The sequence below is a fragment of the Suncus etruscus genome, chromosome 1, assembly GCF_024139225.1.
Source record: "Suncus etruscus isolate mSunEtr1 chromosome 1, mSunEtr1.pri.cur, whole genome shotgun sequence".
Taxonomy (NCBI): Eukaryota; Metazoa; Chordata; class Mammalia; order Eulipotyphla; family Soricidae; genus Suncus; species Suncus etruscus.
The window spans coordinates 1,202,557-1,227,610 of NC_064848.1; the positions used below are offsets into that span (position 1 = coordinate 1,202,557).

The 25,054-nt window shown below is 46.4% G+C and overlaps 2 protein-coding genes and 1 pseudogene across 2 annotated transcripts; 2 read left to right on the plus strand and 1 right to left on the minus strand.

Moving 5' to 3' along the window:
* The first annotated feature begins 2,919 nt into the window (after positions 1-2,919).
* On the plus strand, positions 2,920-3,630 carry LOC126014217 (translation initiation factor IF-2-like). Its single transcript, XM_049777541.1, has one exon. It carries the CDS (start codon positions 2,920-2,922, stop codon positions 3,628-3,630), a length of 711 nt encoding a protein of 236 aa, XP_049633498.1.
* A 3,092-nt stretch (positions 3,631-6,722) lies between these two features.
* HYKK (hydroxylysine kinase) lies at positions 6,723-24,404 on the plus strand. The gene is made up of 4 exons (XM_049778181.1): positions 6,723-7,068; positions 7,849-7,988; positions 19,971-20,154; positions 23,795-24,404. The coding sequence occupies exons 1-4, from the start codon at positions 6,723-6,725 to the stop codon at positions 24,241-24,243; spliced, it is 1,119 nt and encodes a 372-aa protein (XP_049634138.1). The 3' UTR covers positions 24,244-24,404.
* LOC126029652 (uncharacterized) lies at positions 20,351-20,444 on the minus strand (annotated as a pseudogene).
* Positions 24,405-25,054: the final 650 nt, after the last annotated feature.

Consider the following 25,054-nt stretch of genomic DNA (forward strand, 5'->3'; position numbering starts at 1 on the left):
GGGTGTGACCCAAAAACCAAAAGAAAAAAAAGTGTTTTGTTTATTTCAGGGTATCTAGGAACTCAGAGATGTAGCCATAAAATTCTCTCAGGAGAGGGCTGGAGTGATAGCACAGCGGTAGGGCATTTACTTTTGCATGCAGCCGACCTGGGTTCGATTCCTGGCATCCCAAGGCCTGCCACGAGTGATTTCTGAGTGCAGAGCCAGGAGTAACCCCTGAGTGCCACCAGGTGTGGACCAAAAACAAAACCAAAAAATCTCTCAGGAGGAAGAAATTGCCTGGACCAGGTACAGCCGGCATTATACAGGAATCTGAGAACTGCAAGAATCTGGTCTTTTTTGGTGAAGATTATTTGCCACCAGAGGTTTTCTTTTTCTATTTCTATTTTCTGGTTTTAGGGGCCGCAGGGGGTATTCCTGGCTCTGTGCTCAGGGGTCATTCTTGGTGGTACTTGAAGAACCATAGGAGGTGCCAAGAATAGAACTCTCTTTGACCCATTGAACCCTATTGAGCCTTCCTGAACCATTCATCTCAGTTGATTGAGAACCTCCAGTACTTGTTTGGTACTTGTTTAGGTGCTGCGGTGGTGTGCAGGTGATCGGGCTGGAAGCAAGGCATCTATAAAATTAAGAAAGCTAGGCATTGGGGCTAGGCGGTGGCGCTAGAGGTAAGGTGTCTGCCTTGCCTGCGCTAGCCTAGGACGGACCTGCGTCCCATATGGTCCCCCAAGCCAGGAGCGACTTCTGAGCGCATAGCCAGGAGTAACCCCTGAGCGGCAAACAGTGTGGCCCAAACACCAAAAAAAAAAAAAAAAAAAAAAAAAGAAAGAAAGTAGGCATTAAAGTCACAAAATAAAGAGAGACCAGCATGAGGTCAGGGAGTTTCTAGCTTTGTGGACTGAGTGCCCCGATTATCCTTTTTTTTTTTTTTTTACAGATTTTATGGTCCAGGGACAACGAACATGGGAAGAAGGGCAGATGTACCATGGAAAAGGTGTTTATAAGTCATCATCTCTTAAGTATCTATCAGGTGGTAACTGCTAGAAAGTAACCTTAGATATGTTAGGATTATGACAGAGAGGAAAGGGGAAATGTGCATTTAAAAGTGCAGTTACCAGGGTTGGAGAGATAGTACAGCATAGACCATTTGACTTGTACGTGATTGGTTCAGATTTGATCCCAGGCATCCTATATAGTCACTGGAGCCCCACCAAGAGTGAACCCGAAGGATGGCCGGTTGTGATCCAAAAACTAAAATAAAAAAGAGGTCCAGAGTGATCAGGCCATCTATTTAGGGTGCGAGCTCCCCTCTGGGTGGGTGGCCGGGAGCTCCTGCAGGTGGGAACTCATTCTGACGGGAGACTGGACTTTGGGCCTTGAGGGTGCTGTGGCCCCGTCCAGCTATCTGCAGTTATCTATTTCCCTCAGTTGGGCAGTGCTCCCGTGCACCAGGACTGGGTGTTGTCGCAGCAACAGGAAAGGATTAGAAAAACAAGTCTGAACTCTGGAGCCCAGAAAGTGGGGGGCGGAGGGGGGCAGAGTGCAAGCACAGCGGTAGGGCGCTTGCTTTTGCACGCTTGCCAATCCGGACGAACCCGGGGTGGATTCCCAGCATCCCATGAGAGGTTCCCCTAGCCTGCAAGGGGCGATTTCTGAGCGCAGAGCCAGGAGTATCCTCTGAGTGTGCCAAGAGAGGGGGGGTGGGGAGAGAGAGAGAGACAGAGAGACAGAGATAGAGAGACAGAGACAGAGAGAGACAGAGAGACAGAGAGAGAAGAAAGAAAACAAAGAAAGAAGGAAGGAAGGAGAAAGATAGAAAAGGAAGGAAGAGAAAGAAAGAAAGAGAAAGAAAAGAAGAGAAAGAAAGAAAGGAAAGAAAGAAAGAAAGAAAGAAAAAGAAGAAAGAAAAGAAAAAGAAAGAAAGAGAAAGACAAAGAAAAAGAAAGAAAGAAAGAAAGAAGGAAAGAAAGAAAGAAAGAAAGAAAGAAAGAAAGAAAGAAGAGAAGAGAAGGAAGGAGAAAGAAGGAAGGAAAGAGAATGAAGGAAGAAAAGAAAGGAGAAAGAAGGAAGGAAGGAGAAAGAAAAAAGAAAGGGAAGGAAAGGAAGGCAGGAAGGCAGGCAGGAAGGAAGGAAGGCAGGTAGGAAGGAAGGCAGGCAGGCAGGCAGGAAAGAAGGGAGGAAGGAAGGAAGGAAGGAAGGTAGGCAGGAAGGCAGGAAGGAAGGCAGGGAGGAAGGAAGGAAGGAAGGAAGGAAGGAGGGGAGGGAAGAGAGGAGGGAAGGAAGGAAGGGAGGGAGGCAGACAGGAAGGAAGGAAGGCAGGCAGGCAGGAAGGAAGGAAGGAAGGCAGGTAGGCAGGAAGGCAGACAGGCAGGCAGGCAGGAAGGAAGGAAGGTAGGCAGGAAGGCAGGAAGGAGGGCAGGCAGGCAGGAAGGAAGGAAGGCAGGTAGGCAGGAAGGCAGACAGGCAGGCAGGCAGGAAGGAAGGAAGGTAGGCAGGAAGGAGGGCAGGCAGGAAGGAAGGAAGGAGGGGAGGGAAGAGAGGAGGGAAGGAAGGAAGGAAGGGAGGCAGACAGGAAGGAAGGAAGGCAGGCAGGCAGGAAGGTAGAAGGAAGACAGGAAGGCAGGAAGGAAGGAAGGAAGGAGGAAGGAGGGAAGGAAGGAGGGAAGGAAGAAGGAAGACAGGAAGGGTAGGAAGGAAGACAGGAAGGAAGGAAGAAAGAAGGAGGGAGGGAGGAAGGCAGGCAGGAAGGAAGAAAGGAGGAAGGAAGGTAGGAAGGAGGAAGGAAGGAAGAAAGGAAGGAAGGAAGGCAGGAAGGAAGGCAGAAGGAAGGAAGGAAGGAAGGAAGGAGGGAAGGAAGGAGGAAGGAAGGAAAGGAAGACAGGAAGGCAGGAAGGAAGGGAAGGGAGGAAGGAGGGAAGGATGGGAGGAAGGAAGAGGCGGACGCCCGGGCGCCTCCGGCCGCCCTCTGGATCCCCGGGGAAACTCGGAGCAAGCCCGTCGCAGGCCTTCGGGGAAGACGGGGGCCACTTTTGGGCCCAGACGGAGGGCCGCCTGCCGCCGCCGGCCCCGGTCCCCCGGCCCGGCCCCGGAGGCCTGCGGGGCGAAGCGCTGCCCCTGGCCGGCGGGGGCTGGCCCAGGGCCCAGGGTCCGGGTCCGGGTCCGGGGCGGGGCGGGGCGGGCGGCGGCGTCCGGCAGAGGAGGCGGTCCCCCAGCCGAGTCCAGCGAGGCCCGAGCCGCCGGGGTCCGCAGCGAGTCCCTCCCTGGCCCGACGAGCTTGCGAGGACGCGGGGACTGCGGAGGGTGGAGCGTCCGGCCCGGTCCGGCTGGCGGGGGCGCCGGTGGCCAGCGCCGCTCGGAGGAAGGGCCGCGGCGCGAGACCCCCGAGTCCGGCGCGCTCTCCGCCCCCGCTGGCCCCTGCCCTGGCCTTCGTCCGGCCCAGAGGAGGCCTGTGTGGTGGACTTCGGCGGCCCAGAGCCGACCCCCTCCTTTCCTTGGGGCTTTCTTTTGGGGGCTGCTCCTGGCTCTAAGCTCAGGCATCGCCCCTGGCCGCTTCGGGGGACCCTAGGGAGGCCCCATGGGGCTCGACCCACCGTCGGTCCTGGACCCACCTCTGCAACACCGGACCGTTAACATGCGACGTTGTGTGGGAGAGCTAGGAGCTTGGAGCTTTTTGCACGCAGGCAAGCGGGGGTTTCGAACCTCGGCGCCCCATAAGGTCCCCCAAAACCCTCTATGAGGACGTAATTCCCTGAGCGCAGAACCAAGAGGGCCCTGAGCACCGCCCCATGTGTGGCTTAAAACAAAACCAAATCAAAACAAACCACAAACAAAAAAAGACAAACCAAAAATATGCAAAGATGTCATCAGTTATTACTTAAATTTTACCAGAGGGGCCGAAAGGGTGGTACAGTATATGTCGGGCTTTTGCCTTGCCGGTGACCAACCTGCCATCCTGGGCATCCCAGATAGTCCCCTGAGCGCCGCCAGGTGTGGCCCCTCATCTAAATAACTAATAATAATAATAATAATAATCTAGCATGAGTTAAACTTGGAATAGGAGTGTTTGTGGAAAAGAAGGGAGTGAGACTAGAAGGATCTTAAGTCATTTATTTCCTGCGGACATTGAAAGGTCTTCCAATGTCATTTCTCTGGTCCTGCCTACTCAGAGAGCTACGCCCTGGCTTGTATGGCAGAGACCGGCCATTACCAAAGTACCATACCTTAATCTATCCGATGTCAAAAACTTAATTCAGTATCGTCTTTTGAAGAGTATCTTTCTTTAGAATGCAAAAAATTTTGCTCCCTGTGGATTTGTCAAAAAAGTTCAAGCTCTGGGCCTGAGAGAGCACAGTGGTAGGGCACTTGCCTGGCAGTGCTGCCGAGCCCGGACTGACCCGGGTTCTATACCATATGGGATTCCATATAATACCACCCCAAACCTGCCAGGAGCGACTTCTGAGTACAGAACCTGAGTGCCTGCTCGGGTGTGGACCACCCTCCCCTAAATTTCAATCTTCAAGTTTTGCTTTGTTTTGTTTTTGGGGCCACCCTGGTGGTGTTTAGGGCTTATTCCTGATTCTGTGCTTAGACACCACCCCTGATGTGGCGTAGGGATCAAGGTGTCAAGGAGAGAACCCGGGTTGGGAGCCTGGAAGGCAAGCGAGCTACTTACTGTACTTTGCTCAGACCCTATCAAGCTCTGAAGAAAAAAACAATTCAAGCTCTATTCTTAGCTATAGAAAATGTGTTATTTATAATTTTAAGGTAAAACCTATTTTGTATTTTTTAGGGTCAATTTCAGGTTTAAATTTAATTCAAGGATTTTATTGGCTTCCTGTTTGTGACTTAATGCCTTGGAAATATTTGTTTTTGTTTTTGTGGGCTTTTTTTGGCCAAACCAGCAGTACTCGGGTTATTCCCTGATTCCTGTACTTGTGTGTTACTCTTGGCAGGCTTAGGGGATGCCAGGGAATCAAACCCTGGTGAACCATGCAGGGCAAAGGCCCTGCCCACTGAACTATAGCTGTGCCTGGAAAATTGCTTTGACAGCATCAAAACTTTATTGCTTAGGTTGTCCGACTGAGTTAATTTTTCCAGTGTGAGGGAGCTCACTAAGCTCATTTTCTATCTCCCATTTAACCTTACACTAGACTCTAGACTTTGCCCATCAGCCCCTGTTTTTTTGTTTGTTTGTTTGTTTGTTTGTTTTTTGGGTCACACCCGGCAGTGCTCAGGGGTTACTCCTGGCTCTACACTCAGAACTTGCTCCTGGCAGGCTCGGGGGACCATATGGGATGTCGGGATTTGAACCAGCGTTCTTCTGTATGCAAGGTAAACGCCTTACCTCCATGCTATCTCTCCGGTCCCCCTCGCTTTTTTTTTTTGAGTCCCTGTTTTTATATAGAATACACTAGATGTGATCCTTACGATTTAACAACATCTCTGAATGGAAAAAGTAATTTGAATTTGTATTATAATTCCACAATTTATAGTGCTGGTGTCATGTATCCGTAGTCTAGAATGCTGAGTGTTTTACAATGATTTGATACTATAACATGGGCAAGACACTTAACCTCACAGGACTGAAATTAACACTTGAATTATAGTTGCAGAGATGGCCCCCTCTTCTATTTTTTGAGTTTGGGCCACACCTGGCTGTACTCATGACTTACTCCTGACTCAGGATTACTCCTGGAGGGCTTGGGGGAAACATATGAGTTGCCAGGGATTGAACCTGAGTCAGCTGTATGCAAGGCAAGTACCCACTGTACTACTACTCTTATCCTTTTTACCCTTTTTGCACCTCTAAACCTGCACTTGCTCTTCATAGGGGTCCATAGACTAGCAGTTATAACCAAGACAAGATATCTGCAGCCAGGTAGTTGAAGACCACTGGTCTAGAGGTCCAAGCTGCTTTCCTAGGATGGGTTCTGTCCTGAAAGCAGACCTTCAGTTTGCAAAGTGAATCTTAAAGTAATTAACCATATAAATATACCCTCAGAGGCCAGAGCTGAGTTTAATCTATGGCATCCCATAAGGTCCCCTGAGCCCTGCCAAGAGTGATCCTTGGGCACAGAGCCAGGAGTAATCCCTGATCACTACCAGCTGTGACCCAAAAACCAGAACATTTGTTTTTATCTCCTTTGCCGGTTTTACTTTTCCTTACTTTTGGTTTTGTTTTGTTTTGGTTTTGGTTTTGGTTTTTGGTTTTTAGGCCACGCCTGGTGGCATTCAGGGGTTACTCCTGGCTCTGTGCTCAAAAATCGCTCCTGGCAGGCACGGGGAACCATATAGGATGCCGGGATTTGAATCAATGTCCATCCTGGGTCAGCCACTTGCAAGGTAAACACCCTGCCACTATGCTATCTCTCTGACTCCCCTTTTTTTTTTTAACTTTTAACTTTTGGTGAAAATCAAGAATACAGATATAGGGCCTGGAGAGATAGCACAGCGGCGTTTGCCTTGCAAGCAGCCGATCCAGGACCAAAGGTGGTTGGTTCAAATCCCGGTGTCCCATATGGTCCCCTGAGCCTACCAGGAGCTATTTCTGAGCAGACAGCCAGGAGTCACCCCTGAGAACTGCCTAGTGTGGCCCAAAAACCAAAAAAAAAAAAAAAAAAAAAGAATACAGATATAGTACTGGTTTATGAAAAATCACTTAAATTAGGCTATTCATTTGCTGCCTCCTTTCTTCTTTTTTTTTTTCCCTACCCTGCACAGACATGTCAAGTGGAAATGAGCAGAAATCACAGACTCTGACCAAACCCACTTTCACTGAGGCACAAGCCACTGCACTAGTGGAATCAGTGTTTGGGCTAAAAGTGTCCAAGATCCGGCCCCTTCCTAGCTATGATGACCAAAATTTTCATGTGAGCGTTTCAAGAGCCAACGATACTCTGGAGGGTCCAATGGATTATGTCCTCAAAATCAACAACACTGAGGCCAGCAAAACTCCAGAATTGGTTGAGGTGCAGAGCTCCATCATCATGTTTCTGAGTGCTTCTGGATTCCCAACTGCCTCAGTGTGCTGTACTAAAAGAGACAGCATAACCTCACTCATGTCTGTAGGTGAGACACCAGCTCCCAGCCCCTCGGTTCCAAATGTCTACAAGGTTATTTCTTCAGCAGTTAGGAGAGGCCAGAACGTGATTCAAGTGGAGATGGGGACCCTGATTCAGAAGTTGTGAGACCTAGAATCAGGGATTATTTTTCTGCTTGCTTATTTGTTTGTTTTTGGATCATGTCCAGTGTTGTTCAGGGCTTACTCCTGACTTTGTGCTAAGGAATCACTCCTGACAGACTCGGGGAACCATAGCAGGTATTGGGAATCAAACCTGGATTGACTGCATGCAAGGAAAACACTTGACTCATAGTATTATTACTTCAGCCTTTACCCGACTTTTGTTTTTTGTTTTGGGGTCTGTGCCTGACCACTCCCAGCAGTATTTGCAGCATCATGTGATGCTGGGGATCAAATTGGCATTGGCTGTGTGAAAGACAAGCCCCTTATCCATTGAACTAGCTTTCTGTTCCCAAGTCCTCAGCATTAATATAGGGGTTGATTTGGGCCACACCTGATGATGTTCAGGAGTGAATCCTGGCTCTGGACTCAGGAATCACTCCTGCCAGTGCTTATGGGATGCCAGAGATCAAACCCAGTCAGCCAAGTACAAGGCGTGCGCCTTACCCACTGTACTATCATTGTAGTCTCACCGAAAGCCATTTCAAAAACCACTACACTTAGCTTAGTTGTAGACTGATGAAGAAATGTTTTAGTCTTTAATTTACTAGATCACATAATCTATGTTTAGTGCTAAGGGTATTGAATGTGTATATTATGCCATTTAGATCATGGCTCTGAAACCAAGAGCTACTTGGTGAGGCTGCTGACTTTCCTCCCAGGAAGACCCATAGCTGAGATCCCCATGAGCCAGCAGCTACTGTATGAAATTGGAAGGCTTGCTGCCACATTGGATAAAACACTGGAGGTAAGACAAGAGAGTTTGTTTATGATATTTCTGGTCCGAGGAGGCCCCCTAGCAGGGCTCAGGAGGCTTGGGGCCTTGCCTGTGATTCCCACCCAACAGGGCTGCTGGCTCAATACAAAGATGCGTTGTTGCTTAGGGCCTAAGGAGTTGGATCCGTCACACTTGGCAGTGCTTGGAGGCTCCGGGGCTTTTCTTGGCAGTGCTGTTCATGTGGTGCTGGGGTTCAAACTGGGGTCTACTGCATGCAAGTCATACACCTGTCTATGAGACTTTTTGTTTTGTTTTGTTTTGGGGTCACACCCGGCAGCGCTCAGGGGTTACTCCTGGTTCTATGCTCAGAAATCACTCCTGGCAGGCTCAGGTGATCATATGGGATGCCGGGATTCGAACCAATGACCTTCTGCATTGAAAGGCAAACACCTTACCTCCATGCTATCTCTCTGGCCCCATCTATGAGACTTTTATTTGTTTAGTAAAAATTTTTTGGGGGGAGCCAGAGAGATAGCATGGAGGTAGGGCGTTCGCCTTGCATGCAGAAGAATGGTGTTCTAATCCCAGCATCCCATATGGTCCCCCGAGTCTGCCAGGAGCGATTTCTGAGTGTAGAGCCAGGCATAACTCCTGAGCGCTGCTGGGTGTGACCCAAAAACCAAAATAAACTTTGGGGGGGGGTGTTTTTATTGGAGGCCACACCCAGCAGTGTTCAGGGCTTACTCCTGGCTCTGTGCTAAAGGGTCGCAGCTGGATTACCTAATTTTTTTTTAATTTTTATTTTGATCATAGTGGCCCTAATTTTTTTTACATCAGAAAATAAAAAACATTTTAAAATACTTTTTCATTAATATGAAATAAATTAAAAGTCACAGCAGTGATCAAATAGTCTTAAATGAAAGCTCTATATGAGACAGTGAAAGTGTATTGACCTGATTGCTCGTCCTATGTGGTATGTCTGCGCAAAAAAGGGGGCATAACACTGCAGATGGCAAAGGGTTAGTGTATGCTCTCCTCCCCTGCACTCAGAGTTCAGCTCCAGGCAGCAGCATTCACTCCATAAGAGGCACAAACATTTTCCCCCATCTTGGGTGGGGGGAGTGCACCTTATGGTACGAAAATATGGTACTTGCCTTGCTTGCAACCCACCCAGATTCTATCTCTGGTACCACATGGTCTCTCTAGCACCATTGGGAACAACTCCTGAGCCTGGAGCTGTGAATACCCCCTGAGCACTGCTGAGTGGGGCCCTCAAAATTCAAAACAAAGTGTTAGGTATACTCTGTAACCCTTGGTCAGCACAGCTACAACAGAAACACTGAGGTAGGGGCATGGGAGAGGTACTAAAATGTGTTAATTAAATAGTTTGTTCCTATAGAAACAGTGTCATATATAATAAGTATTTTCCTAGGTCTATCACAAAACATTTTTATGTATTTAACGAATCTCTGCTAACTGCCTTCTCCTGTGAAAATGAAAGAATCCCCCCTTCTGGACAAGTGCACAGCACGGCACAGTCACTGTAGATTGTAGACAATTATCACAGTGTGTGATATAAGGACAGAATGCAATGCACCTTTTATCAGAAAGACACTTTGGTGGGGGGGGGGTGGAGCCACCCTGGTGCTCAGGACTTATTCCTGGCTCTGTGCTCTCTCTCCAGCCCCACCTTTTTCCACTTTTGAATATGCAATTTATATCTATCCTGAATGGGCTGTATGTAAGGCAAATGCCCTACCACTGTGCTATCTCTCTCTGCCCCCCCCCTGTAGGTGTACCTATCTGAGACCCACCCATTTCTGGGAGGGGTCTTGGGAACCAGATATTAGGTGTAACCTTACCTGCAAGACCCCGCCCAGGAATGGAAAAGTTAGATAAGCCTGGGACCGAGGGGACTCGGGCCCTTTTGGCCCTGCTGAGCTCTCTGGCTTTAGGGTCTCTGCCTCTTGTGGTTTTGGACCAGGATGGAGGCCAAAGGGAAAATGACTGAAAGGGTTAAGACGCAGGGTAGCCTAGAATGGCCTAGAATGGCTGAATACTTAAAAGGTTATGAGATAGGCCACACACATGTGGTGAATAGGGCATGAATAAAGTTGATGGTTCCTGATGCCTGCCTGTGAGTGAGTCTTCATTACGCCGTTCACCTGGGCCTGGAACCTGCCGGTTCATGGAGGTTGCTGAGCCACGTGGCCTGGGATGGCAGAAAGAAATTTATCGCCATCCACCGCCATCCAGCCCCATCTTTAATTATTTGATACTACACCCCCCCTTTTTTTGGTTATTGGGTCAGGGGTTACTCCTTGCTCTACGTTCAGAAATCACTCCTGGCAGGCTTGGGGGACCATATGGGATGCCGGGATTCGAACCACTGACTTTCTGTATGCAAGGCAAATACCCTACCTTCATGCTCCATCTTGCGTTGGCTGTGCCTCCCAGGTGTTTTTGTTTGTTTGTTTGTTTGTTTGTTTGTTTTTGCGTCACACCTGGCAGCGCTCAGAGGTTACTCCTGGCTCTAAGCTCAGAAATTTCTCCTGGCAGACTCGGGACCATCTGGGATGCCGGGATTCGAACCACCGACTTTCTGCATGCAAGGCAGACACCTTACCTCCATGCTACCTCTCCGGCCTCCCCAGGTGTTGTTTTTACAGCTCTCTCTTTGCTTGCCTTTGCTGTTGTCATAGTGTAGTGGTGACTGGTCCTATGCACACCTGACCATGGTGCTCACGTGTTGTGTTTGATTGCTCACTGGGGCTCACACCTTAGGTTGCAGTGGTCAGTGCTGGCAATAGGTTACACACCTGGGGTCACATTCTAGGTGTAACTGGAGAGAGCATGAAAGGAGGCATCTCTGTAGGGCTCCTACACATGCTCACCAGAGGGTTTTACATTGCTTGTGCTGCTCACATGGTTTTAATTGCACGGCTTGCTGAGAGTTACACTCCCTTTGTTATCCTCACATATATGCACAGCTGACTATGGTATGGAAAGAAATCACAGTGGCACGAGAAATCACCAACAGGGCCGCCAGGATTATGTTTAGGACTATGGTGGTACCAGGGAGTGAACTCACAATCATCTGCTCTCAGGCCAGACTTTCTAAGACATTTTTCCAAGATACTTTCTAAACCATTCCAGGCCCAGTTATTCCTCTATCATTCTGAATGTCTGAGAGTGTCAGTCTCATAATGCATATCTAAGGAGTGCTCCATAAGAAAATCCAAAAACTTCTGAACTTATTCTTTTTGTTTGGGGTGGGGGGTACACCTAGCGGTATTCGGGGCTCTTTGGTCAGTGATTACTCCTGGAGGGATTCGGGATTTGGGGACCCATATGTGATGCTGGGGTTTGAACCTGGGTCAGCTGCATGCAAGATAATCACCCAAACCGCTGTATCATCACTCCAGCCCTGAGCTAGTTTTTGAAAATTCAAAATCTATCAGTCAGTGAGAGAAATAGAGTAAGAACTTTTTTCCACCTAAAGGAAAGCACTTGTGAGAAATCACAGAGGTACAATGAACGTGTTCCAGAGCCTCCGAATTGTAGTATGGCTGCGTGTAGTAGGGTTAGGAGTGAGAGAAATGGGACATTGTTTGAAACACTATAGTTCATGAAAGATGCTATATTTTGTACTAAAGAATTTGGACTTTGTTGTTTCAGCGGTTAAGGACTTTGGAGAGTTTCTGAGCTGTCAAGGATTTCTAGTTGATAAGTCCTTAAGGACCAGCATGGGGGGTGGATTGGAAGAGAGAAAGGCAAGCCACAACAGGACTGCATGTAGGAGGCTAGTGTAGCAATCAGGTGAGAGCAGATTGATTGAGCACATAAGCCAGGAAAAGGCTGAGCCAACCAGAGCTGGCGACGAAGGTTCGTTCTGTTGAGCCTGTGGGACTGAGAATGGTTGAGTAACATGTGGATTTCATCTGTGTCTGTTGGAATACAGTCTGTTGGAAGATAGGGCCTTCCCTGAGATCAGGCATAGCTCATTCATAGCCTGGTGCAGAAGGCAAGAGGGATGGCAAGTGGTCTGGTGGGAATGCAGGAGATGGAATTTAGCAGGTGTAGCGAGGTGTGGCAGGTGAGGCTCCTTGGCCACAGGAAGGCTGAGCCTCCTCGGTCCATTTCACAGGGATATTCTCCATTGGTTGTTGGTCAGCCTCCCTGCTGCCTCTCCTCTCAGTTTTATTTTCTCTTCCCAGAGCTTCGGTAAAAGGAGTAAGGTAGAGCCTTAAAAGGAATTAAGAAAGATGGGCAAGGCCGGGCTCGCTTTAATTGTAAGATTAGGAGATTTTTTTTCATTCTATCCCAGAAATTTGATATTTAGAATTTGGAAACGAGGGGAGAAGAAATTTGCTATTTTGTATTGCAGTCTTTATAGTGTGCTTCTTGTGTTTCTCATTGGGTACATTTAAAATTTTTATTTTTTAGTAATATTTTTCTAATATGACTATATATACATATATTTATTTATTAGTAATATTTTTTCTAATATGACTATATATATATATATGATTTTTGACTCACACCTGGCAGCACTCAGGGGTTACTCCTGGCTCTACTCTCAGAAATTGCTTCTGGCAGGCTCCGGGGACCATATGGGATGCCGGGATTCGAACCATCGTCCTTCTGCATGCAAGGCAAACGCCCTACCTCTGTGCCATCTCTCTGGCCCCTGCTCTTCACATTTCTACCTGTTTCCTTTCTCCACACCCAGCCCACCCCACTCCCAGAAATAGAGGTTAAAAACAAGGGTACAGGGCCCGGAGAGATAGCACAGGGATGTTTGCCTTGCAAGCAGCCGATCCATGACCTAAGGTGGCTGGTTCGAATCCCCGCGTACCATATGGTCCCCCGTGCCTGCCAGGAGTTATTTCTGAGCAGATAGCCAGGAGTAACTCCTGAGCGCTGTCGGGTGTGACTCAAAAACAAAACAAAACAAAACAAAAAGAACAAAGGTACACACAACTCAGTTGCTTGCATTTCCCCAGGAACCCAGTTGTCCAGAGATTGAGCTATTCAAGAGGGTTAATGTCCTGTTACTCTTTCTTGGCCAGAAAGAAGTCCATACTATAGGCAACTGTAGTTTAATATTTCTTTAACTTTTTACCCTTATGCAGCAATAGCTCTTTTTTTTTTTTTTTTTACTGATTAAAAAATCCCATTGCTGAGTTCAGAGAGAGTACAGTAGGCAGGACACTTGCCTTGCACATTGCTGACCTGGGGTTCCATCTCTGGCACCAGAGATGTGATCTCCTGAACCCACCTAGAAAGATCCCTGAATACAGAGCCATGAGTTAGCCCTGAGTGCCACTGAATGTGGCCCTCCCACAACAGAAACAAAAACAAAAACAAACAAAAAACCCATTGGTGGGGCTGGAGCGATAGTACAGTGGTAGGACGTTTGCCTTGCATGCGGCCGACCTGGAATGGACTCTGGTTGGATCCCTGGCATCTCCTATGGTCCCCAAGCCTGCAAGGAGCAACTTCTGAGCACAGAGCCAGAAGTAACCCCTAAGCGCCGTGGGGTGTAGTCCCAAAACAAAAATAACCGTTAGTAAGTCATTGAAGAAAATAATTTTGTGTTTTTAGGTCACACCCAGCAGCACTTAGGGGTTACTCCTGAGAATATGCTCAGGAATCAATCCTGGTGGGCTCGGGAGGCCATCTGGGTTGCCGGGATCAAATCTGGGTCTGCCACTGTACTATGGCTCTGGCCCCCTCATTAAAGAACATTTGATGAAAAATAATTCAGAGTCCCCAGTGATCTCATCACCTAGAAATGATGAAACTTTTCCTGTCCATGAAACCAAAGATACAATCTCACTGTTTTCTGGGGCCTGGCAGAGTTCAGCTGACGGTTGAATGATTGCCAGCTTTATGTCCACTGTCCTCACCTTTTGACATCACGTTCTTCATTTATTGAACCTATATGCTTGTGAGGGGGTCAAGGACACTGAGGCAAACATTTCAGTCAAAATAGTTTTCAGCTAGTTTGTAGCAAATGGATTTTAAGGCATTCATTAAAATATCAACTTCTGAATATGAATTACATTCACATTGGGTTGAAGGAATATCTGAGTGTTCTGTAGCAGTGTTATGTAGATGTTATGATCTTTAACCTTCTACCCTATCTGTGGGCTCATCACAAGCCTGTGACCATTGATGCCAGTGTGTGACATCTGTATTCTGATGTGCCAATGCCTGTCTCTGAGGGAGAGAGCCTTATGGGGAGACAAGAGTTCTGCCCTGGGCTCCATGTGTCTTGCAAGGCACAGGGCAGCCCTAGTGGGAACCAGGAAGCACATTACCCCCTCAGTAGTGTGGCGTTTTTCATCTTTTATTCCTTTGCCCACTGGCTCTCCTAATCTCATTCCTTTGGGTTGTGAGCTGCTAGGAACTGTGAAATCTGTGCACTCTAGGGCACAGGTGCAGTCCCTTAATCCTGTGGGTGTGGCGGAAGTTGCGGCTGGCCTACCAGAATTATTGCTGGGTCATTGATGCTTCCTGCAGTTGAGAGGCCTGGGGTGGGGTTGGGGAGCAGAGGAAACCGGAGCTTTGACTGGTAGTGGTCAGATACACAGCATTGAAAGTATAAGAAGCAGGAGTTGGAGCAGTGGTGCAGCGGTAGGGTGTTTGCCTTGCACAAGGCTGACCCAGGATAGACCAGAATTTGATCTCCTGGTGTCCCATATGATCCCCTAAGCCAGGAACAACTTCTGAGCACATAGCCAGGAGTAACCCCTGAGTGCCACCAGATGTGGCCCTAAAACAAAAACAAAACAAAACAACAACGACAGAAAAGTGTAAGAACTGGTCAGTCTGGACTGGAATTTGACTGTGGCTGATGGGCTGGAGAGTACATTGGGCAGGGTTTTTGCCTTGCATATAGCTGGCCCAAGCTTGATTCCCAGCACTCAAATGGTTCCCTGAGCCTTCCATGCGTAATCCTGAGAGAAAAGCTAGAAGTAAGTCTTGAGCACCCACAAATAAAAAGAGTGAAATCAGAATATCAAAAACAGGGGCCGGAGAGATACCATGGAGGCAGTGCATTTGCCTTGCATGCAGGGCAGTGGTTCAAATCCCAGCATCCCATATGGTCCCCCGAGCCTGCCAGGAGCGATTTCTTTATTTGGGGGGGGGGGGTTGAGTTTTTGGGTCACACCCGGCAGTACTCAAGTGTTAATCCTGGCTCTAGGCTCAGAAATTGCCCCTGGCAGGCACAGGGGACAATATGGGTTGCCGGGATTCAAACCACCGTCCTTCTGCATGAAAGGCAGGAGCGATTTCTGAGTGTAGAGCCATGAATAACCCCTGAGTGCTGCTGGGTGTGACCCAAAAAAACAAAAACAAAAACAAAAAAAAAGAAAGAAAGGAAAAAGAATATTAGAAACAACTTAGTCATCTGTATAAATGGTCAAAACCCTGGTCCCAACAGTTCAGTAAACGTGCTGACTATGAAGACTGCAGTGAAATGTACATGTACTACATTTCACTTTGATGGTGGTGGTGGGTTGAGCCACACTCAGTGATGCTCAGGGGTTACTGCTGGCAGGCTCAGGGACCATATGGGATGCCTACTCGGCTACATGCAAGGCAAATGTCCTCCCTGCTGTGCTATCGCTCTGGCTTCTACATTTCACTTTTTTATTTACTTTTTTTTTTTAATGGGGCCATTATCTGGTAGTGCTTGAGGGGCTGTGGAATGTCAGGGGTTGAATTTAGGGCCTCACAAATGCAAGGCACTTGAGCCACACTCCTGGTCTCCCATTTCACCTTTTTAAAAACAGGGGCTGCTCTCTGCAGTGACCAGCACTGTGGTTCTTAGGTACCTCAAGTACTGTTCCTGGTGGTGCAGGGAAAGGGATGCAATGTGAGGGATCAGCTCAGGACCTTACACATGCTGAGCTTCTGCTCTGTGGCCTTAGCCTCCCCTCACCCCTCATGTTTTTTAATTTAAAACTTTTTTTTTTTGAACTTTTTTTTTTTTTTTTTTTAGTGCTCTGGGCTGACTCCTAGCTCTGCATTCAGGGTTCTCTTCAGATCTCTTCTAGTGGAGGTGGGGAACCAAATGAGTACCAGGAATCTAGTCTGGGCTAGCCCCATGCACGCCAAACACCATACCACTATACTATTGCTCTGGCCCCTTCATATTTTTTGTCCTTTTGGGAGCCACAGCTGGCAGTACTCAGTGTTGACTCCTGGCTCTGATTTTAGGTATAACTTCTGGTAGTGCTTAGGTACCATATGGGATGCTGGGGATCGAACTCCAGATTGACTGTATGCAAGGTGTACACCCTACCTGCTCTATTATCATTCTGGCCTCATCCTTCATATTTTTTAAAGAACAGAAGTAGCGAGCATATTCAGGACACAAAATTAATTCCCCCTAACCCCTGCCTCTAACCCCACCATCTGTACTCTGTTCCCTACTCTAAAAGTCCTGACTCCTTGTCTTTTCAACACTTATCCTACAGAGAGTTCCTAGTCCATGGCATACTTAAACACTCAGGTGGTCAGGAGTGTCAGCCTCAGGGATGAAGCACTGGAAAGGTTTACTCTGCAGGAAGAACTCAGACATGGGGCAGAAGTCCAGGCTTGGGATCTTGAGAGTATAGTCATATGAGTGAAGGATTAATCCTGTTCTGAGGCCCGGGATCATGGTGAGATGGAAGGTATGGGTTTTATTGGAGAGCTATTTTCAGCTCAACCAGAGGAGGAACACAGTCCTCTCAATAGGAATAAAAACATCTCTTGAGGCCTGAGCGAGAGCGCAGCTGTAGGGCGTTTGCCTTTCACACTGCTGATCCAGGACAGACCTCGGTTTAATCCCTGGGTGTCCCATATGGTCCCCCAAGCCAGGAGCGATTTCTGAGCGCATAGCCAGGAGTAACCCCTGAGAGTCACCAGGTGTGGCCCCCCAGAACAAAACAAACCAAAACAAAAAGCATCTCTTGTGGCAAATATATCAGAAGGGAGGTGTGATTGGGGTGAGAGTAGGGTTGGGAGCACAACCAGCCCTCAGGGCTATTCTTCCCTCTGTGCTCGAGTGACCCCTGGCAGTACTTGGGCACCATATTTATTGCTGGGAATTGAACCAGAGTCAGTTGTAGCAAGGCTTTTAGCCTGTAATAGCCCTCTGACCTGGTGGGATTTTTTAAATTCTTTTTTAAATTAAACTATCATGAGACACAGAGTTAAAAAGTGATTGATAGTTGACTTTCACACATACCATATTCCAACAACCATTCCATAATGACCTGATGGACATTTTTTAAATAGAGGTTTCATGGCCATTTAGAGATGATATGGTGGTAACAGCATAGAGGGAAGGTTATGGAAGTAGGTGTTAAATCAATTTTTGGAAGAATTTTTTTCCTGTTTGTACATTTATTTTGATTTAGTCACCATGAAGTTATAAAGTTATTCTTTTGTTTGTTTGTTTGTTGGGCCACACCTAGTGACGCTCAGAGTTACTCCTGGCTTTTGCGCTCAGAAATCATTCCTGATTCAGGGGACCATATGGGATGCCGGGGTATCGAGCTGTGTTTCGTCCTAGGTCAGCTGCAAGGCAGACGCAGTACCCGCTGCACCACTGCTCTGGCCCCCAAAGTTATTCTTGATTGGGTTTCAGGCATACATTGCTTCAATACCAGTCTCTTCACCAGAGTCTACTTCTGTCTACAATTCCTCCACTCCATTTGTCTCACACCCACCGATCTGTGTCTATAAGAGGCACAGATCAGAAATCGCTCCTAGGGCTGGAGAGATAGCATGGAGGTAGGGCATTTGCCTTGCATGCAGAAGGACTGTGGTTCGAATCCTAGTATCCCATATGGTCCCCTGAACCTGCCAGGAGTGATTTCTGAGCGTGGAGCCAGTAGTAACCTCTTAGCGCTACCAGGTGTGACCCCCCCCCAAAAAAAAATAGCTCCTGGCAGGCTTGGGGGACCATATGGGATGCCGGGGTTTGAACCACCATCCTTCTGCATGCAAGGCAAAAACTCTACCTTCCTGCTATCTCTCCTTTGTTTCCATTTTCTTTGGGCATTCAGTATGAGGAGCATTATTTTTTTCTTTTTCGAAATAGGGCTCAGTGGTAGAGCACTTGTCTTTCACTTGTGAGGGCCTATATTTGGTTCCCAGTCACCTCAAAACCCTGTTCTCTACACTTCTAAACACTCCCCTGCAACGAAAGAACAATATGCAAACCTCCAGAATACATCTAGATATATCTGCTATGGTCTGGATTGTTTACTGAGATCATATTCTTTATATGAGTGGGATGTGTTTGCAGGGTTGTGGTGTGGAATATGTCTCAGGTTTGGGAAAATGGCTCAAAAGGCTGGACTTCATGTCTTACAGCTAGAGACCCTCAGTTCATTCCCAAGCAGTTCATGATTGCCTGAGCACCCCAGGAGTGACCCCCAAGCACAGAGCCAAGTCTGTCCTCAGCCACCCTGAGTACTGTCTGGAAGCCCCCCTCTGCACACCAAAAAAAAAAAAAAAAGCATTTCACCTTGAGATTAATGTGAAAATATACTTTTAAAAAAAGTACAACCAACTGTATTCACTTTTATTCTTGGCTCTATACTCAGGGATCACTCCTGGCAGACTTGAGGGACATTATGGGGTGCCAGGAATTGAGCCTGGATTGGCCACATGCAAGGAAAGCGCCTTACCCACTTTTATCATGTGAACTCATGAGCTGCAGCAAGTCAAGGATCCTGGGAGAATGTCCCCAGGCTCTCCCCTCAGGCTCACCCCAGGTCTGTGCCAGAAAGGGTACCCTCTGTAGTTCTCACAAGTACCTGCTCCAATGCCTAGCTTCTTAAGCTCCCCTATGACCCCACATGGGGTCAAGTAGCTCATCTCATCTCAACCTTGGCCTCCTTCTGACCCTATTTCCTTGCCTCTCATAGTAGCTTGGGGGTCCCAGTGGGGTCCATACTATCTTGTGTTGAGAAGTACTGGTATAATTGAATATGGGGGTTCTAAAAATTTGACAACAGTGAAAGATTTTTGAAAGTCCAACAACAAAAAATAAATTCAGGGGTTGGAGAGATAGTACAGAGGTAATGCATTTGCATTGCATGTGGCCAACCAGTGTTAGATCCCCAGCACCACGTAGGTTTCCCCAAGCTCCACCAGGAGTGATCCCTACGCACAGCGCAAGAAGTCACGAAATTTTCCTATACATGGATGTCCATGGAATCTGTTATGCTGAGCCAGAAGGAGAGAGGTAGACACAGAATAGTCTCACCCATCTATGGGTTTTAAGAAAAATAAAAGATATTTTTGCAATAATTCTCAGAGACAAAAGAGAGGAGAGGGACCCAGAAAGATAGCACAGCGGCATTTGCCTTGCAAGCAGCCGACCCAGGACATAAGTTGGTTCATTCGAATCTCAGCATCCCATATGGTCCCTCCTGCCTGCCAGGAGCTATCTCTGAGCAGATAGCCAGGAGAAACCCGAGTGCCACCGGGTATGGCCCAAAAACCAAAAAAAAAAAAAAAAAAAAAAGAGAGAGAGAGAGAGGAGAGCTGGAAGGTCCAGCTCACGACATGAAGCTCACCACAAGAGTGATGAGTGTAGTTTGAGAAATCAGTACATTGAGAACTATCATAACAATGTGAATGAATGAGGGTAGTAGGAAGCCTGTCTAGAGTACAGGTGGTGGCGGGGTGAGGAGGAGGGAGATTTAGGGCATTGGTGATGGGAATGTTGCACTGGTGAACTATAATCATATTTGTAATCACGTGTTTAAATGAAGATATTAAAAAAAAAGAAGTAATCCCTAAGCACCACAGAGTGTGCCACACTGCCTCACCCTTGCCACCCAATTCAGGATTAAACACTTACAAATCTATGTGTTTCTGGAAGTGCTTGTCCTTGTTGCATTTCTCAGGCAAAAGGGGGCTTTGAATGGAAAAGTTTGAGAAGCCATGCTACAAGTTAGCTGGGAGTCTAATATGAGTTTCTTGCTTTTGATTTAGAAATTCCAGCATCCAAAGCTAAGTAGTCTCCATCGGGAGAACTTCATCTGGAATCTGAGAAACGTTCCTCTTTTGGAGAACTATCTGTATGCCTTGGGGCAGGATCAAAATCGAGAGATTGTGGAGCAGGTCATCCAGATGTTCAGGAATCAAATAACAGCCAAGTTAAGTCAGTTTCGAACTTGTGAGTATCCTGCCATTCTAATAAGTCTTTGAAAAATTGGACTTTAAATTTCAAAACATCAGGAAAGTATGAATGTATAATATCATTTTTCATGCTTGCTCCTACTATACTCCCCTTAATAGTCTGTATTTGAAACTCCCTCAAAACTTTACATATTCTAAATTCTTCCCTCTCTTCCAAATATCTAATTTCTTTTTTAAATATGGAACGTTTCACAAATTTGCATGTCATCCTTGCTCAGGGGCCATCTAATCTTCCAATTTTAGTATATGTGCTGCTGAAGCGAGCACCAAATATCTAATTTCTATACAGATTTCAGTATCATGACTATTTATGTATCAGAAATTAAGTATAGGGGACTAGAGATAGTATAGTAGGCAGGACATTGGCCACACACATGACAGACTTAGGTTTGATTGATTCCCAGCATCAATTCTATATTATTCCCCAAATCTTACAAGGTCTGGTCCCTGAGCATTGTTGCATTTGACTCAAATACAAAGCAGAACAAATTATGTAGGGTTGTATTGATGACCTATATTCAATTTCCCAACATCGCGTAAAGTCCCCTGAGCACATCCATGAGAAATTCCTGAGTGCAGAACTAGGAGAAACCCTTGAGCATCATTTTATGTGAGCTCCTACTCCCTCCAGATATTCAGTCTTGTTTTTTTAGATTGGCCCATTTACTCTGAATTCCAAGTACATTTACATGCACAGCAGGAATTCACTTTTCCTTATTCTGAAGTCTGGATGCTTCACTGCCAGGGATGCAACATGGCGGAGAGCTGTTCCTGGTGTGTTGGCCAACCTCATCTTCTAAGTTCTCACTGGATCAAAGGAAGCAGCATGGTAGCATATTTTAGAAAGATCTAATCCCAGCAGGAGGAATTTACCAAAGCTCCATTTTATTACAGACAGCTTAAGACCTTCAAAAGCTTTCATTCTATTCATCTCTTTCCTGATTTCTTTCCTGACTTATTTCAGTAAACTAATTCTATGGTTTATTCTCTAAAGTGTTATTGTTTTTACTTTATAATCTTTTGTTTAGATGTACTTTTATATGTCAGGAGTAAATTCTTTTTATGTTTAAAATGAATTCATTCATTCATTTATTTAGTTGTTTGTTTATTTATTTATTTTTGGTTTGGGGGCCATACCTGGCAGTGCTCAGGGATTACTCCTGGTTCTTTACTCAGAAATTGCTCCTGGCAAGTTCAGGGAACCCTATGCAATGCCAGGGATAGAACCTGGGTCCATCCTGGGTCATCCACACACAAGGCAAACACCCTATCACTGTGCTATCACTCCAGTCCCCTAAAATAAATTCTTTTTTTTGTTTTTTTGGGTCACACTCGGCAGTACTCAGGGGTTACTCCTGACTCCATGCTTAGAAATTGCTCCTGGCAGGCACGGGGACCATATGGGATGCCGGGATTTGAACCAATGACCTTCTGCATGAAAGGCAAACGCCTTACCTCCATGCTATCTCTCCGGCCCCAATAATTTCTTTATAACAGTGGTTATAAAGTCAGTCATTGGTCCATGGACTGGTGCTGGTCCGAAGGTGTAGAAAGGTTAAAATCACTTGCCTACGGTTATACTACTCATTTGTGGACCAACATACAGGAAAGTGCTGGTCTGCAAGCATGAAAAGGTTGAAGAATTTTCTTTAGAAAATTGCTTAAAAAAGGAGGGGGGCGAAGTGGTGGCACAGGGCTTAAAGGCATCTGCCTTGTGTGTGCTAGCCTAGGACTGACCACGGTCCTATCCCCCGGCGTCCCATATGATTCCCCAAGCCAGGAGCGATTTCTGAGCACATAGCTAGGAATAAACCCTGAGCGTCACCGGGTGTGGCCCAAAAACCAAAAAAAAAAAAAAAAAGCTTTAGAATTTTTTTTATCTTGTCTTTTTTGGGTCACCCCAGGTGTTGTTCAGGGGTTACTCCTTACACTACGCTCAGAAATCATTTCTGGCAAGTTCGGGGGACCATATAGGATGATGGGATTCAAAACGCTGTCCTTTTGCATGCAAGACAAACACCCTACCTCCATGCTATCTATCTCTCTGGCCCACTTTAGAATTTTTTTTTAATGGAAGTTCTTTAGAAAATTGGTTGAAATTTTTCTTTAATGGAAGTTCTCCAGTGGTAAATTTTTCTGAGAAAATTTGTATTTTTCTTCATTCTTGAAGAATATTTTCACTATCTACAGAATTTTAGATCTCACAGTTCAGAATTTTCACAGTTTAGAATATAAAATTATGGGCCAGGGAGATAGCATAGCGGTAGGACATTTACTTTGCACATGGCGGATCCAAGATGGACCTGGGTTCAATTCCTGGCATCCCATGTGGTTCCCCGAGCCTGCCAGGAGCGATTTCTGAGTGAGGAGCCAGAAGTAACCCCTGAGCACTGCCAGGTGTGACCCAAAACCCAAAACCAAAAAAAAAAAAAAAAAAAAAGAATATAAAATTCCATTGTCCTCTAGGTTCTGTGCTGAAGTCAGTTGCCTATCTATTTAGTGTATGTGTGTGTGTGTGTGTGTGTGTGTGTGTGTGTGTGTGTGTGTGCGTGCGCCACATCTGGCAATTCTCAAGGGTTACTCCTGACTATAATTAGTAATCAGTAATTACTCCTAGTGGTGCTTGGGGGACCATTTAGGATGTCGGAGATCAAATGTGATTAGTCTCATGCAGACAAGTGCCCTACCTGCTATACTATTGCTATAGTCCCTTCATTGTTCCTTTGAAAAAATAGTTTACCTACCTGAGAGGCTTTGAAGATTTTGAGGATGGCGGGATGTGGGTCACACACAGTGGTGCTTAGGGGTTCAGGGGGTCATATGCAGTGCTGAGGATCAAACGGGGTCAGCCATGCAAGGCCAATGCCTTACCTCCTGTAATATCTCTCTAACTCTTTATTTATTTGTCTGTTTGCTTTTGTGCCATGCCTGGTTGTGCCCAGGGCTTACTCCTAGCTCTGTACCCAGGAATATTTCTTGGCAGGCTTGGGGGACCATATAGGGTGCCAGAGATTGGATTAAGGTCAGTCGTATGCAAGACAAGCATCCTACCCACTGTACTAGTGCTCCAGTCTCAATCTCTCTAGTTCTTGGTTTTTCTTTTCTTTTCTTCTTCTTCTTTTTTTCTTTTTGTTTTTTGACCCACACCCAATGATGCTTGGAGGTTACTCCTGGCTATGTGCTCAGAAATCACTCCTGGCTTGGGGGACCATATGGGGATTCAACTGTGGTCCATTCTAGGCTAGCATGTGCAAGGCAGATGTCTTACCTCTTGTGCCATCACTCCGGCCCCTAGTTTTGGTTTTCTATTTCTGATTGCTCATCCAATTTTCTGAATTATTCATTTCTTTTTGTTTTGGGGCCACACCCTTTTGATGCTCAGGGGTTACTCCTGGCTATGTGCTCAGAAATCGCCCCTGGCTTGGGGGGACCATATGGGATGCCGGGGGATTGAACCTCGGTCCGTCCTACAATAGCACTTGCAAGGCAGACACCTTACCTCTAGTGCCACCTTCCCGGCCCCAGTTTTCTGAATTGTTATGTCTGAGAATGAAAATGGAAATGGAAAGAGACTAGTATATGAAGTATTTTCTTTATATGGCTTGATTTTTTTTCAGGTATCAATCATGGAGACCTTAACGACCATAACATCTTGGTAGAGGCCAACAAGTCAGCCTCTGGAGATGCTGTGTACCAAGTGTCTGGGATTCTAGATTTCGACGACATGAGCTATGGCTACTATGTATTTGAGGTGGCAATCACCATCATGTACATGATGATTGAGAGTAAGGATCCTATTCAAGTGGGAGGTCATGTTCTGGCAGGATTTGAAAGCATCATTCCACTGACAGATATAGAGAGAAATGCTTTGTATCTGCTTGTATGTGGTCGTTTTTGTCAATCACTTGTCATGGCTGCATATTCTTGCCAACTACAGCCAGAGAACAAAGAATATCTCATGATTACTGCAAAAACTGGGTGGAAGCACTTACAGCAGATGTTTGACATGGGCCAGAAAGCAGTAGAAGAAATCTGGTTTGAAACTGCTAAGACTTACAAATCTTAGGTCTCCATGTAACTAGATAAAAATTCACATGAGAGGGTCAGAGAAATAGTACAGCAGGTAGGGCACTTGCCTTGCATGCAGCTGATCCAAATTTGATCCCTGGCATCCTATATGATTCCCTGAGTCCTCAAGGAGTGATTCCTGAGTGCAGAGCCAGGAGTAACCCTGGAGAATGTCCAGGTGTAGCACAAAAACAAACAAACAAAAAATTCACACGATGGTAGTTAAAAACTCAATGGAAGGGCTGGAGACACAGTTTGGTGGATAGTGTCCTGGCCTTGCACATGGCAGTTCCAGGTTCAATCTCCAGCACGTCATCTGGTCCTCTGAGCAACAGCAGGAATAATTCCTGAATGCATAGCCAAGAGTAACCCCTGTGCATATTCATGTGTGGTATAAAAAAAAATCCAATTTTATGAAGGATTTTTCTGCACAGCCAAAAAATGAATTGGTAGAATGAATTAATGCACATGAAATTGCTGTGGTCTTCAGTGTTATCACTTTCAAACTCAAGTACTACAGGAATAATATCATGCCTTTCTGCTGGTCTCATAGGCCAAGTATATAAAACATGTACCTTCAATTACATCATCCTTCAGGGTCTTTTTCAGTCCTGATATATTTATACTTGGAAAGGAGTATGTTTATAGAATTATTCACTTATTTTTTTATTTTTGTTTTTGAGCCACATCTGGTTGGCGCTCAGGGGTTACTCCTAGCTCTGCGCTCAGAAATTGCTCCTGGTAGGCTCAGGGGACCATTTGAGATGACAGGAATTGAACCACCATCCTTCTGTGTCTAAGGCAAACAG

What these genes read in the sequence shown, in the direction of transcription:
- LOC126014217 (XM_049777541.1), top strand. Translation starts at nt 2,920, where the DNA reads ATGGGAGGAAGGAAGAGGCGGACGCCCGGGCGCCTCCGGCCGCCCTCT.
- HYKK (XM_049778181.1), top strand. Translation starts at nt 6,723, where the DNA reads ATGTCAAGTGGAAATGAGCAGAAATCACAGACTCTGACCAAACCCACT. An exon ending in AACCTCACTCATGTCTGTAG is followed by an intron (nt 7,069 to 7,848) that starts GTGAGACACCAG and finishes TATGCCATTTAG; the next exon opens with ATCATGGCTCTGAAACCAAG. An exon ending in GTTAAGTCAGTTTCGAACTT is followed by an intron (nt 20,155 to 23,794) that starts GTGAGTATCCTG and finishes ATTTTTTTTCAG; the next exon opens with GTATCAATCATGGAGACCTT.